Genomic DNA, 11437 nt, shown 5'->3' with positions numbered 1-11437 from the left:
ACAAGCACCGAACCTCGCCAACCTCATCACCAGAAGCAAACTTCCTCAAGCCCAGAACACACCAAAAGGATCCAGACCGTGCCATGACAAGAAATGCAAAACCTGCCAATACATCTCCACCACCCCCACTATTACTACACCCCACAACCAAGCCATCAGCATTCCTGGATCTTACAGCTGCACCTCCAGAAATGTAATATACTTCATCCGCACACTTTATCTTTTCTAGTCTCCTCTGTGTGTGCTCATGAAACAGCCTGAAAAACAATTGCAATGAACATTGGACAGCTGTAGGTATGAGCTTGTCCATCAGAGTAGCCAGAGAGCTCGGGCTCTTTACTTTAGACTATTGCAGCTTGCGTTTTCAACAGTGGTGGCCTATTACAACCCCTGCTTTGTCAGCAAGATGGTAATTGTTAAAATAAACTAGGATGTGAGAATGCATGCATCAAAGTTTGACAAGTTTCCTTGGGTGAATTTGATATCTTTTATTAGACCAACCCAAATGGTTGGAGAATAGACTTTTTTCATTCCATCCAGGAAGAGCACGCACCAACTGCTGAAGCTTCCTTAGCCTGACGAAGGGTTTTTGAACCTGAAAGCTTGCTTAATAACTATTCTCCAACCATTTGGGTTGGTCTAATAAAAGATATCAAATTCACCCAAGGAACCTTGTCTGCCTGCATCAAACAGGAACTTTCCAAATTCTAACATCTTCCCCAGCATATGTTTGCTTTTTCAATGAGCAGCAATTGTTTCAGAACTCAGGACTGATTGGGGCTGTGTTGACTGATGGAAGGTAAGATGTCTGCAGTGGGATTTTATGGGTTATTCTCGCTGTCTCTCTCGTTGATTTAACACCCACAAAACTCGTGGCTCTTACTGAAAATCCAGTGAGAAAAAGCAGCTTTCTTGGGTTTTGTTTTTTTTTTTTTTTTAAGAGAAGTGGGTGGAGGAGGGGAAAACATTTGCTCTGGAAGTCTTGACCTTCTCCAAACATGGGAGAATGTTCTTATCATATTTGTAAATGCCTCTTGGCAGTGTGTGACTGTTCTTGCCAAATATAAGCACAGAAAGGTCAGCAGTTGTGAAGTCAGGGACTACCTTACATAATTTTACCATTTCTATGTTTTACTTTTGCTGCCAAGGACTTAAGTTGTATGAAATTGAAGTAAGCAGAGGTAAAAAATTAAAGGAAAATTGTATTTTTTGTGAATACAAATGCTATCCCTGCAATTCAATTTAAGCAAGAAGAGACCTGCTTTGATTGCCAAGAATAACAATGCAGATACTTTTATCCATGTCTAAACAAAAATGAATTGTCATTCTTGCAAACAGACAACAGCAGAAAGTGATCATTGTGTTTGAACACAAGCCTGCTTGACTTGGTTTTAGCACTCAACAGAGGAGAATCTCCTTTCTTATTAGGGAAATGAATTAATATACAATTTATATATATATTTTTTTCTTTGCAGCACCATATCTTTTCAGAGCTATTCAGCCAGCAATTCTTTTTGGGGATCATGTCTTTAAATGTTTTACTGATGTTGTTATTTAATATGCGCTAATACTTCAGCCAATTAATAATGATCATATTGGATACTATATTGCATCTTAACTTTTTCTGCTTTCCACTGCCAAAACTTACCTATTTTTGAACCGCTTCTGCTGTAGGATGATATGGGTAGAGTAGCAAAAGAATTAAGTGTTAAATTCATTCTTGTGAGTTTAAGCCTTACTCTGGCCTCATGCTGAAGGCCACGCCCCTCACCTGTAAACGGGCAGGGGAACATTGCTTCCATATATGTCATTGGGTATAGAAACTGGTGTAACTTAACCATGCTAGTCCAATGAGCTACTAGGCTTTGGAAGAGTTTTGAACTTTGTGGGGTTTCTGGAAAGGATGGAGATCCTACATGAGGTTCAGTAGTAAACATTGACTGCATCCTGCTGTCCCTGTCACGTGGATTTAAATTGACTTGGAATACACAGGCAGATAGTGGTGGGTGCACCAATCGAAGTAAGAATCGAATAAAAGCAGTATTGGTTAGAAATCTGTTTCTTGCAAAAACAGTTGTCACGTGGCTGCAATGTGGGAAACTTATCGTTCCTCTACAGTAGCTGCCCAATTGCAACCATTTTGTGCTAGCATCCTTTTTGTTGGCCTTCTTGGCAGTGAACAGATTGATCTTTAATGCAGAAGGCAACAAACTAACAAATGGCAAACTTGATTCTCTTTGTAGGAGTACCAGAATTTATTTTCAAAGGCACTCTGTTCACTTTGAAATTTGAGTTTAAATTAAACTCTTTTCAGGAACTACAACAGCCCTTAATACCTCCCACCATAGCCTGTTTTAACAAATATATATTCTCCTAACCTCTTACCCTTGTTTTCTTCCTTATGAGAATCACAAAAGCACCAAAAAGAAATTAACGGAATTAGAAGGTCCAAATTAGCAATATGAAGTGGACAAACTGGATAAGAAGTTGCGTGTGTCCTGTTCTTCCAGTCATAGCAAACTTAATTGTTACCAGGAACAACTGTAGGTTAATAGAACTGATTGATTTCTTTACTTGAATGTCCTTTTAACAAGATTATTGACCTGCTTTGCTGCGTCTTCCAGCTTCTTTTCTAGAGTTTGAAAGAGGCAAATAGATGCCAAGGAAATTTTCTGAGGCAGCTCTCAGGAACCTTTCAATAAGCATTGGGAACTCTGTGAAACTGGTATTAAGATTTTAGTCTATCTTCTTGGCTTACAATATGCTAGGAAGGAGGCAACCCATCCTGTGCAAGAGCACACCTCGGCTTCTGTAGTTGCAACTTTTTTTTATCTGGAGAAGGGATCCCATTGCTCATCCAGCAAATGGGTGCTTGGCAGAAAGGACTCTTATGATTAAGATATAGAGACACTTCTGTATATCTTTAAAAAAAAAAAAAAAAGTTATAACTCTCCAGGCTTCCCATTTTCTGTGTTGAGACCTACATTGCTTATTGTGGCAGATGAGATCACACAGAACTAACATGGTAGGTGCTGTTATGAATGGGATCTCAGGTTAAGCCCCCTGCTTTTTATAATAGCTTCCAGAAAAATTCTTCTTTGGGCCTGAAGTTCTTCAAGAGTGATCTTGCCTCACAGATGAACTTCACATTTAACATTTACTACATACTGTAAATTAAAAACTAGCTAAACAGCTCCATCCACCAAAACTGGGGTTGTAGTTTGTTCTCCTTGGAGCATCAGTTTCCTTGCCACGTTTGAGAGGAAATATTTTAAATTCAACAACAGCAAAAATTCTTCAAAACACATCCAGGAGGCAGACACTTTTAACATAGCCTAATGGACTCCATGCACAACATGCCTAATGTTAGTGTCTCATTGAAAGACATGCCACAATTCTCAAAAAAACTATCTTTCTATCAGAACTGTTGCTGCGGGTGCCTAAATAATTGCAGATTATCTTGTATTATTATTATTCAAATGATTAAATGACAGTTGTGCAAAAAAATTGGAGCAGTGCTTCATTTTTAGAGCCCTGACTGTCCTACAATCGCAGGCAGTTAGCACTTTACTAACCCCTACAAAATCATCCTCTGAAGTATCGCTTTTAGACTTAATGAAATCCTGTCTATTTCATCAGTCGTGCACACATCTGCCAGCCAGGCAGGGAGCACCTCAGAAACCATCTGGTTCAGAGAGCTATAAGCTTTTGTAGGTGATAGCCTACTTTGCCAGATGCATCTGCCACAGTTTTTTGGCTTCAGGAACTTCAAGAGCTTTAACCTATGCATGTTACAATTGTCTCCTATGTTTTCCACCAGATGGCACTGCTACCTCTCTTGAGAGTGCAGAATGCGATCAGTGCTTTGTGACTAGTTGGTAGGGCTGTGTGAAACAGCATCGTTCTGCTTCGACTTCTGTTTCGACAGAACAGTGTCATTTCGAAAACACTGTTCTGTTTCATTGGCACTGTTTCCCTGTTTTGACGCTGTTTTGCCCATACGTTATAATGGGGAATCATAAAAGGTAGCAGGCAGGCAGATCAGGGGTCTGTCTGCACCCCTGGGAGGGCTGTGGGAGCTGTGCTGGAGTCCTCCCAGGGGTGCGGGCCTCCAATCTGCCTGCCGGATGACAGGAGGCAGGTGCTGCCACCTGGGGCCAGCAGCAGCACCAATCTGCCCAGCACCAGTCTGTCATCTGGCAGGCAGATCAGGGGCCCTCACCCCCGGGAAGAGTCTGGCACAGCCCACACAGTCCTCCCAGGGGTGCAGGTGAGCCCCCAATCTGCCTGCCGGATAACGGGAGGCAGGTGCTGCTAGCTGGGACCAGCGCTTAAGCCAGTAGGCCTGGCTTTGAAACTCGAAACGTTTCTAGTTCCCTTGTTTCGTTTCAAAGCTATTTCGAAGGCTTTTGTTTCATTTCAGTTTTGGTGTATCGAACTTGAAATGCATTGAAACGGCTTTGAACTGAAACCCTGGGCAAAATTTCTCTCAGCCCTCCTAGTTGGTGCTTTTTCTTCTGCACTAAATTGTTGTACTTGAAATTCTTTAAGCAAACTGAGCACCCAGACTGTATAACATGCTTGGCAACCAAAGGTGAAGTGATAACTGCAGTAGAGCAAATCTCATTTGATATTCCAACATTTCACTGCAGCTTAGAACTTCTTCATTCAAGGAGAAACTCTCCACTACCTTGTAGTTCTCTTTTCTTTTTGGCTTCTTATGTCACATCCTTGTATCCTGATTTATGTCTTGGAATTTGGGTATTTGTAGCAAATTCATCAAATAAAATACCTAGAAAATCTGAAGAAGTATGAGTGGAAAGTCTGTTTCCCACCCCCATCCCACAACATGACTTGTACTCTGACTTCTGTTTTCATTTGTTTGAGGCTTTCTCTCTACGTTTCCTGCACCCTTACTAATATCTCATGTAGGGCATGATTCATAGCCTGCTTTGCGGGATGCATTTGTCAGTGTTAGCATTTACAAATTAAATCTTTGCCAGTATCCTGATGACAGCTTATTAGCTGGCGTGTTAGTATCAAATGACGTTTTCAAAGTAGCTAAAGAGAGCCCAGGTGATCATTTCAATTCCCTGTAGATCTAACATCAGTTGCCATCTCCCACTGGATAGTATTGTTCCATGGATATAGGAAACTTAAATGTCCATGCTATAATCAAGGTTAGGAGCTGTATTTAAACTCAGCTAAGACAATATTTCAGCTAAATGAGTTGGTAGTCATTTGACTGACCAATTGGAAACTGGCTAAGCTAGAACTACAGTTAAGCTGTTTTTGTTTAAACTTTGTTTCAAGAACAGGCCAGATAGAGCCTAAACTTGGAAACGCCAGTAGTCCTCCTCATCGTGTCTGGTAGTCGTCTTGTTTATGTAGGGAGACCATATTGAAAGGTGGACACTGCCTGGTGTCCTGGACGCTGACCACCTCTGAGAAATCTAAGGGGCGGAGAGGCCTCCTCAGACAGCAGGGCCTTTTGTGTGTTGTCTCTATTAGGGGTGGATTTGCGGGTCAGGGATACACATACAGCTCACCCTCGCATACCCTATAAATACACAGAGGCTCCAATAAAGTTCAAAAGTATATTATAAAGTCACGATCACAACAAAAACAAGATTAACAGTAGGAAATGTACATAACATCAAGCATGAACTATATACACTGGCTAACTGCAAGTGAACCATAACCAGACCTGCCAGGGGCCAATGAAGGGCAGCATCGGGGCCTTCACAGGCTCACCGAGCTCCCGTGACAGTCAGGCCCTCAGTCCTTTCTCTCGGAGAGTCTTGGACCGAGATTGAGGGAAGAGTGATAATTACCAGTCCAATGGATGATCTAGGTCCTGCTCCAGTAACGCTTTTACGGGTAAGTATCCAATTATAATCCAGTGCAATAGGTCACCTCTCTCTCACTGCTACAGTCACTGCTCATATGCCTCAGACACGCAGGTATGATCTGCAACCAAGTAAACTCGTGCACCATTCAAACCTCATGTACTCTCAAGCATCCATATGCCATTTGCGTGCGGAATCACACCTTAGGATTCCTTAAATACTCACCAAAATCACGCCATGTGCCAGTCGTTCTTCTCACCAATCACACTCGTGCACACGACACCCTACTCTTGTGCTCTCGGCACTCGGGTGCAGCACACGGCACTCCGCTGGACCACACGCTACTGCGAGGCTCCCCAGGTGCAAGTGGGTCACTGACATCATCGAGGTGGAAAGTTCAGCTATTCTAGAGCCTTCCCACCTCTGACCAGTGTGCGCATGCTGAGGAGGGATCTCGTGTTATGGACCACATCCAACAAAATGACCCGTTTTAGCCGGGACAGTCCTGGATTTCAGAGGCTGGTCCCAGCCGGTTCCCTTTTCTAGAGGTTCCTGAGGAGCTCTTTTCAGTGCTGGAGCAGCAAGTTCACACAGGGCTAGTAAGAGTTATGGGGCATGGGTAGGGACCTACCAAATTTGCAGCGGAAGTGGGCTGCGCAGCAACTGTTTTAATATTGTAGGTTCCTCTGCACCCCTCACCCCATGCCGATTTGACAGATTGGCAGGGAAGTGAAAATTGCAGTTTTAAATATAGCGCCTTTTTTGCCTCCTGGCTGGTCAGCAGCAAACAACAGGCTCACCGGGGCCCCTCTGCCCTGGTTGGGGGTGGGGATGTGCGGGGGAATCTGCAAGATTAAAGGACCTGCCACATAGCCCTGTTCCGCTGTGAATTCGGTAGGTCCCTAGGCACGGGGAAGCAGTCACTGTCAGCCTTATGTGCAGCAATTCATGGCCTCCAAAGAATTTAGTGAGGTTTCTGATGGAGAGAGTGGGGGCATTGTTGCTAATTTAAAAAAAAAGAAAAGAGAAAACAGAACAGGATTTGGAGCTTTGAAATAGTCTGTGGACTCCATAAGAGCCACTAACTGGGAAGCCGTGCTGTGCGTTGCTTTACAACTTGCCTGGTGGCAATCCATGGACTGATTCTCTGCTCCTTCCCAGTTGCATGTGAACCAAGTGGACTAATTCATGGAGTCATTTGCAGTCTCCTATTTTGGAGCCATGGGATCCTAGCTTGAGGCCCTTGGGGGGCCTTACATCAGTGGAAGATGAAGTGTAGCTTTGTTTTGCCACACGGTCACCCACCCCGTTATCCCTTTTTGCCCTTCCATGGGAGGAAAGGAAGGGTGGGTGGCTGGGGCAGAGCAGCCTTTCCTGGATTTGTGATGACAAAGAATTTTCCTGCACTGGGAAAATCTCTGCAGCCAATTTTGGCTACTTGAACAGATGGGTAGTAAGTGGCCTTGGATGGGAGAGTTTCAGCCCATTTTTGCCATCTTTACCATTTTTGCAGGTGTAGCTTCCACAAGACCAGTACGTACAATTAATGTCTTGAGTAAAAGGGACTGTCTGTAAATTGAGTGTAGTTAACTAGGTTTGTTGGAGAGCTCACCTTTCTCTTCTTGCCTTGGAAAAAACTAGTTTTAGGCCTTTTTTAAAAATTATTTGGCTGCTCAAATGGATTTTTCAGGAAATGTGCAGTATTGGTCCTTAGAAAATTGGGCCCCTTTAAGTGGTCTCAGTTTAGGAGCCCAGAATCATTAGTCACTTTGAAAACCTCATGTTTAACTGGCACTATCTGCAATGCTGCTTTACCTCAAACACAAAATCAGCACTCTGGAATATAAGAGCTGCTTGGGTAGAGGGAATTCCTTGACCATTGTTGTCTAAAAAAGCTCTTTTTCATTAGCAGCATGTCTTGGGGAGGTTGGATCACTTCACTAATGCTACCTCTGGTGTCCTGTAACCAACTGGGAGCAAACTGATCGATCCCTCTCTAAAATTGTCCATTTATTTTAATGGAAAAATTGCTTTCCCAAGTCTGGATAATGGTTTAAAATGCATTAAAAATGGCACTATTGCTATCTTGGGGTACCTGAAAGATGTTGCAGCTCTTGCGTTTAAAATCAACATTGGCAATATCTTTAAGCAAAGAACACCTGCTTGCATGAGGCTAGTAACATGTTTATTGATGCTTTATAACTGTCTGTATTTAATTTTTTGTTGTAGGTCGCTTGCACAAATTTAGATGTGGATCTCATCTGCATAAGCGTAACAGAAAAGCTGCCATTCTACTTCCGAAGACCGCCTGTTAACATGGTACATTTGTATCTGACACTTTTTTTTGCTGTTGAGTTAGCTGTTAAATTTTGAGTTTAAACAATTGTCTTTCCCTTTTTTTATTCTTGATACTGCAAAGTGGTGGGTTTTTTTCTTTTCCTGGAAAATATCTTCTCTGCTGGTTTTTTGCATTTGAATGCCCATGCTGAATTCCCACCTGGGTATACACATGCTTCAGTAAGTGAAATCAGCATAGACCATACAAATGCATTCGGTTTATGACCCTTCGTATTTATAAATCTCATGCTTGCATGAGTACAGAAAACAGGATTGAAAGTTAATTGAATCAATCAAATAAATAACTTTATTTCCCAATACTGTAGTTTCTTCTTTAAAGTTAGCAGTAAGAAAATATTACATCATGAACAGACTACAGAGCTAGGAACCTGAGTTTCAATTATAGCTCCACTAATTTACTATATGGCTTGAAGTAGGTCGTTAATCTCTCTTCCCATCTGCAAAAATGAGACTATAATATGCTTTATGGGAATGCTCTGCAGGTAAGTTTTTTTTTTTTTAAATACCATTGCTGGTAAACTACACAGTGAAACTGCTCTATGAAAATGATCCCAAGTAGTACAGTATTCTGGGGTTAGGGGAGAAGGAAACCTTGTTAATCTTCCTTTTCTCCCAGGATAACTCTTCCATCAGCAAGCACTTGACTGTTGTATTCATAAGCTCTTTAAGGAAGAAGGAGGGTCTTTGGCATTTCTGAAGTGCATGGCTGTCCTTGAACGAGGTGGTGCAGTAACTGGTCAGATGTGTAGACTTGGTGCCAAGGCTAGGTGAGCAAGGGCATGCGTATACCACCTCTGCTGCATCTTGTTCACTCAGCACATCCTGCTGATCACTCGATACATGCCAGGTGCCCAAATGAGGCAGTGAAGTTGCGTTAGAGAATTTTAACAGTGTCCCTAGTGTCTGTCTTAAGCAGGGTTATTGGCACAAGGTCAGCACTCTTAAAGGTGGCTACTTTGCTGCATTTGGGGGAGTTGGAGCATGGAGAAAGGGGAATGAGTGGACTAGGCGAGCTTTGGGCCATTGCTCGTAGGCATGACAGAGGTGACGTAGACATGCCCTAAATAAATTTTATCTCGATAGAAAATAATTCCATCTGCTCTTTCTCCCTTGAGTGGAGGTATACAGATTTTCTGCTAATCAGCTGTGATTGCCTTTGCCTTTTCCATTTCTAAGTTTGTGGAAACGATTTGCAGCCTAACGAGGGAAGGGGGAAATCTTTTTGAGTAAGCCTCAATTACTTGGCGGTCTTAAGTGCATATATATATATATAGTACACACATAGTTTTTTTTATTTTCACTTTTTATAATGCAGCGTATTTCTTCTTGCCTTGTATTTGATTCATATGTAAAACAGTAGAACTGGAAAGAAAAGACATGAATAATAGACAGTACTTGTCAGATTGTTATACCTCTCTGCTTTTGATTTTTTGACTATTTTCTTTCTTTCATGTGAAGGCAATAGATCGAGGCATTTACTTTGAAGTCCTTTACACCCCAGCCATCAAAGACTCCACAATGAGAAGATACACAATTTCAAATGCACTCAGTCTGGTGCAGATCTGCAAAGGAAAGGTAAGCCCTCTATGTAAAAATGAGAAGCTGAATTTGTTGGTTTTAACTCCTTTTGGAGTGGTGTAGGCTGAACAGTTTCAGAGGAGTTTGACTATAATTTCTGAAGTTATGCCTAAACCTTTGCCTGACAATGTTCAGAAGCAGTTGTTCTGACTACAAGCACCCCTAGCTGTGGACTACCTTGTGCTTTATTTTTAAGCCACAAGCTTTTTTTCAAGATGGTATGCTAGTTGTTGCAGCTATGAAGCTGCGAAGACTTGAGACTGTTAAAACAGCGGTGTTAGAGATTTAAGGTTAGCCAGGAATGATCTGGCAGTGCATCTCTCTGACCAGAAATACATCTCATAAATCTAGGTCCCTAATTAATTTGTGGCAGTATCCCATTGCATAGAAAAGTAGATGAAATTGCAGAATTAAAAAAAACCCCAACAACAACAACCTTAAGCAGATCAGTAAACTTTCATTGCACAAAATTAACTCGTACTTACTGGCTGGTCACAGGCCAGATTTCTAGTTTGGGTAGTTCTTTCTTCTGTTCCTGATTCTGAAATGGAGGAGTAAAGAGAGCTTGATATCTGAAGATCCTAGACCCCCTACCTACTCTCATGTTGCTTCCTCCCAAGACAGCCAACCTGTCATTTGTGTAGCAGACAAGCAGGTTACCAGTCTCCACTGTAGAGAGGTATCCTATTTTTCTCTTCCTCCTCTCTTCGACCAACAATTTTTTTAGACGCAGGAGGATCGCCAGTTCCCTGGAGAGCCAAGGGGGCTGCTGTGCCCTCCTGCTGCCTTTCCTCCGAGATGGAATAGCCTTAGCTTGTGCATCTAGGATCGCTCCCTTGAGGAGCAACCACTCTTCCTGGATTCCCCTCCCTTTGGGGTCATGATCCCTTAGGGCCTCACCGACAAGTCTCCCGAGCTTGTCAGAGTCAGCCCTCCTGAAGTCGAGGACCTCTGTACTGGCCAATGGCAACAGCCTGAGGAACAGCCAGCATAGGTTTGTTGCAGGTAGGTCATGCTTGACCAATCTCATTTCCTTTTACGACCAGGTGACCTGTCACCTGGACAAGGGGGAAGAGATTGATGTCATACATCTTGACTTCAAAAAAGCCTTCGATCTGGTATCCCGTGATCACCTCTTGGCAAAACTGGCCAACTGCAGCCTCGGGTCCACCATGAGCCGCTGGCTGGGGAATTGGCTCCATGGTCGGACCCAGAGGCTGGTGGTTGACAGAAGTCAATCGTCATGGTGCCCTGTGACCAGTGGGGTCCCTCAAGGCTCTGTCCTTGGACCTATTTTGTTCCACCTCTTCATTAATGATGTGGACATTGGGTGGCTTAGCCAAGTTCGCCAATGATACCAAACTTTGGGGTAAAGCAGGCTTGTCCAACATGCGGCCCGCCAAGGCATTTTCTGTGGCTCGTGGTGCTGTGACGGGAAACAAAAGTAAACACAGTTTACTTTCGTTCTTGCCCTTGTCCCTGCCCCAGCCCCTCAGCAGCTTCCTAATGGCTGCTGAAGGGCTGGGGAAGGGACAAGGTTCCCACACGCACTGTGTCAGCTTGATGTTGCCAAAGCGGTGCGTGTGGGAAGAGGAGTAGCCATGTGCCTCTCTGGATGGGATGAGCCCAGCCGGAGCAGCAGGGGCTCCGCT

General features: G+C 43.2%; 1 protein-coding gene across 1 annotated transcript in view; it reads left to right on the top strand.

Annotated features, from left to right (window-relative positions):
- The window catches only part of RPP30 (ribonuclease P/MRP subunit p30), a 32027-nt gene that overhangs the window by 6185 nt on the left and 14405 nt on the right, over nt 1-11437 (top strand). Inside the window, exons 7-8 of the mRNA XM_014523629.2 lie at nt 8079-8168; nt 9666-9782. Of these exons, the coding sequence (XP_014379115.1) occupies nt 8079-8168; nt 9666-9782 (207 nt within the window). The remainder of the gene's footprint in view (nt 1-8078; nt 8169-9665; nt 9783-11437) is intronic.

The sequence above is a fragment of the Alligator sinensis genome, unplaced genomic scaffold (assembly GCF_000455745.1).
Source record: "Alligator sinensis unplaced genomic scaffold, ASM45574v1 scaffold493_1, whole genome shotgun sequence".
Classification (NCBI taxonomy): Eukaryota; Metazoa; Chordata; order Crocodylia; family Alligatoridae; genus Alligator; species Alligator sinensis.
The sequence above is the reverse complement of the archived record's forward strand: the minus strand, read 5'-3'. Positions and strand labels throughout refer to the sequence as shown.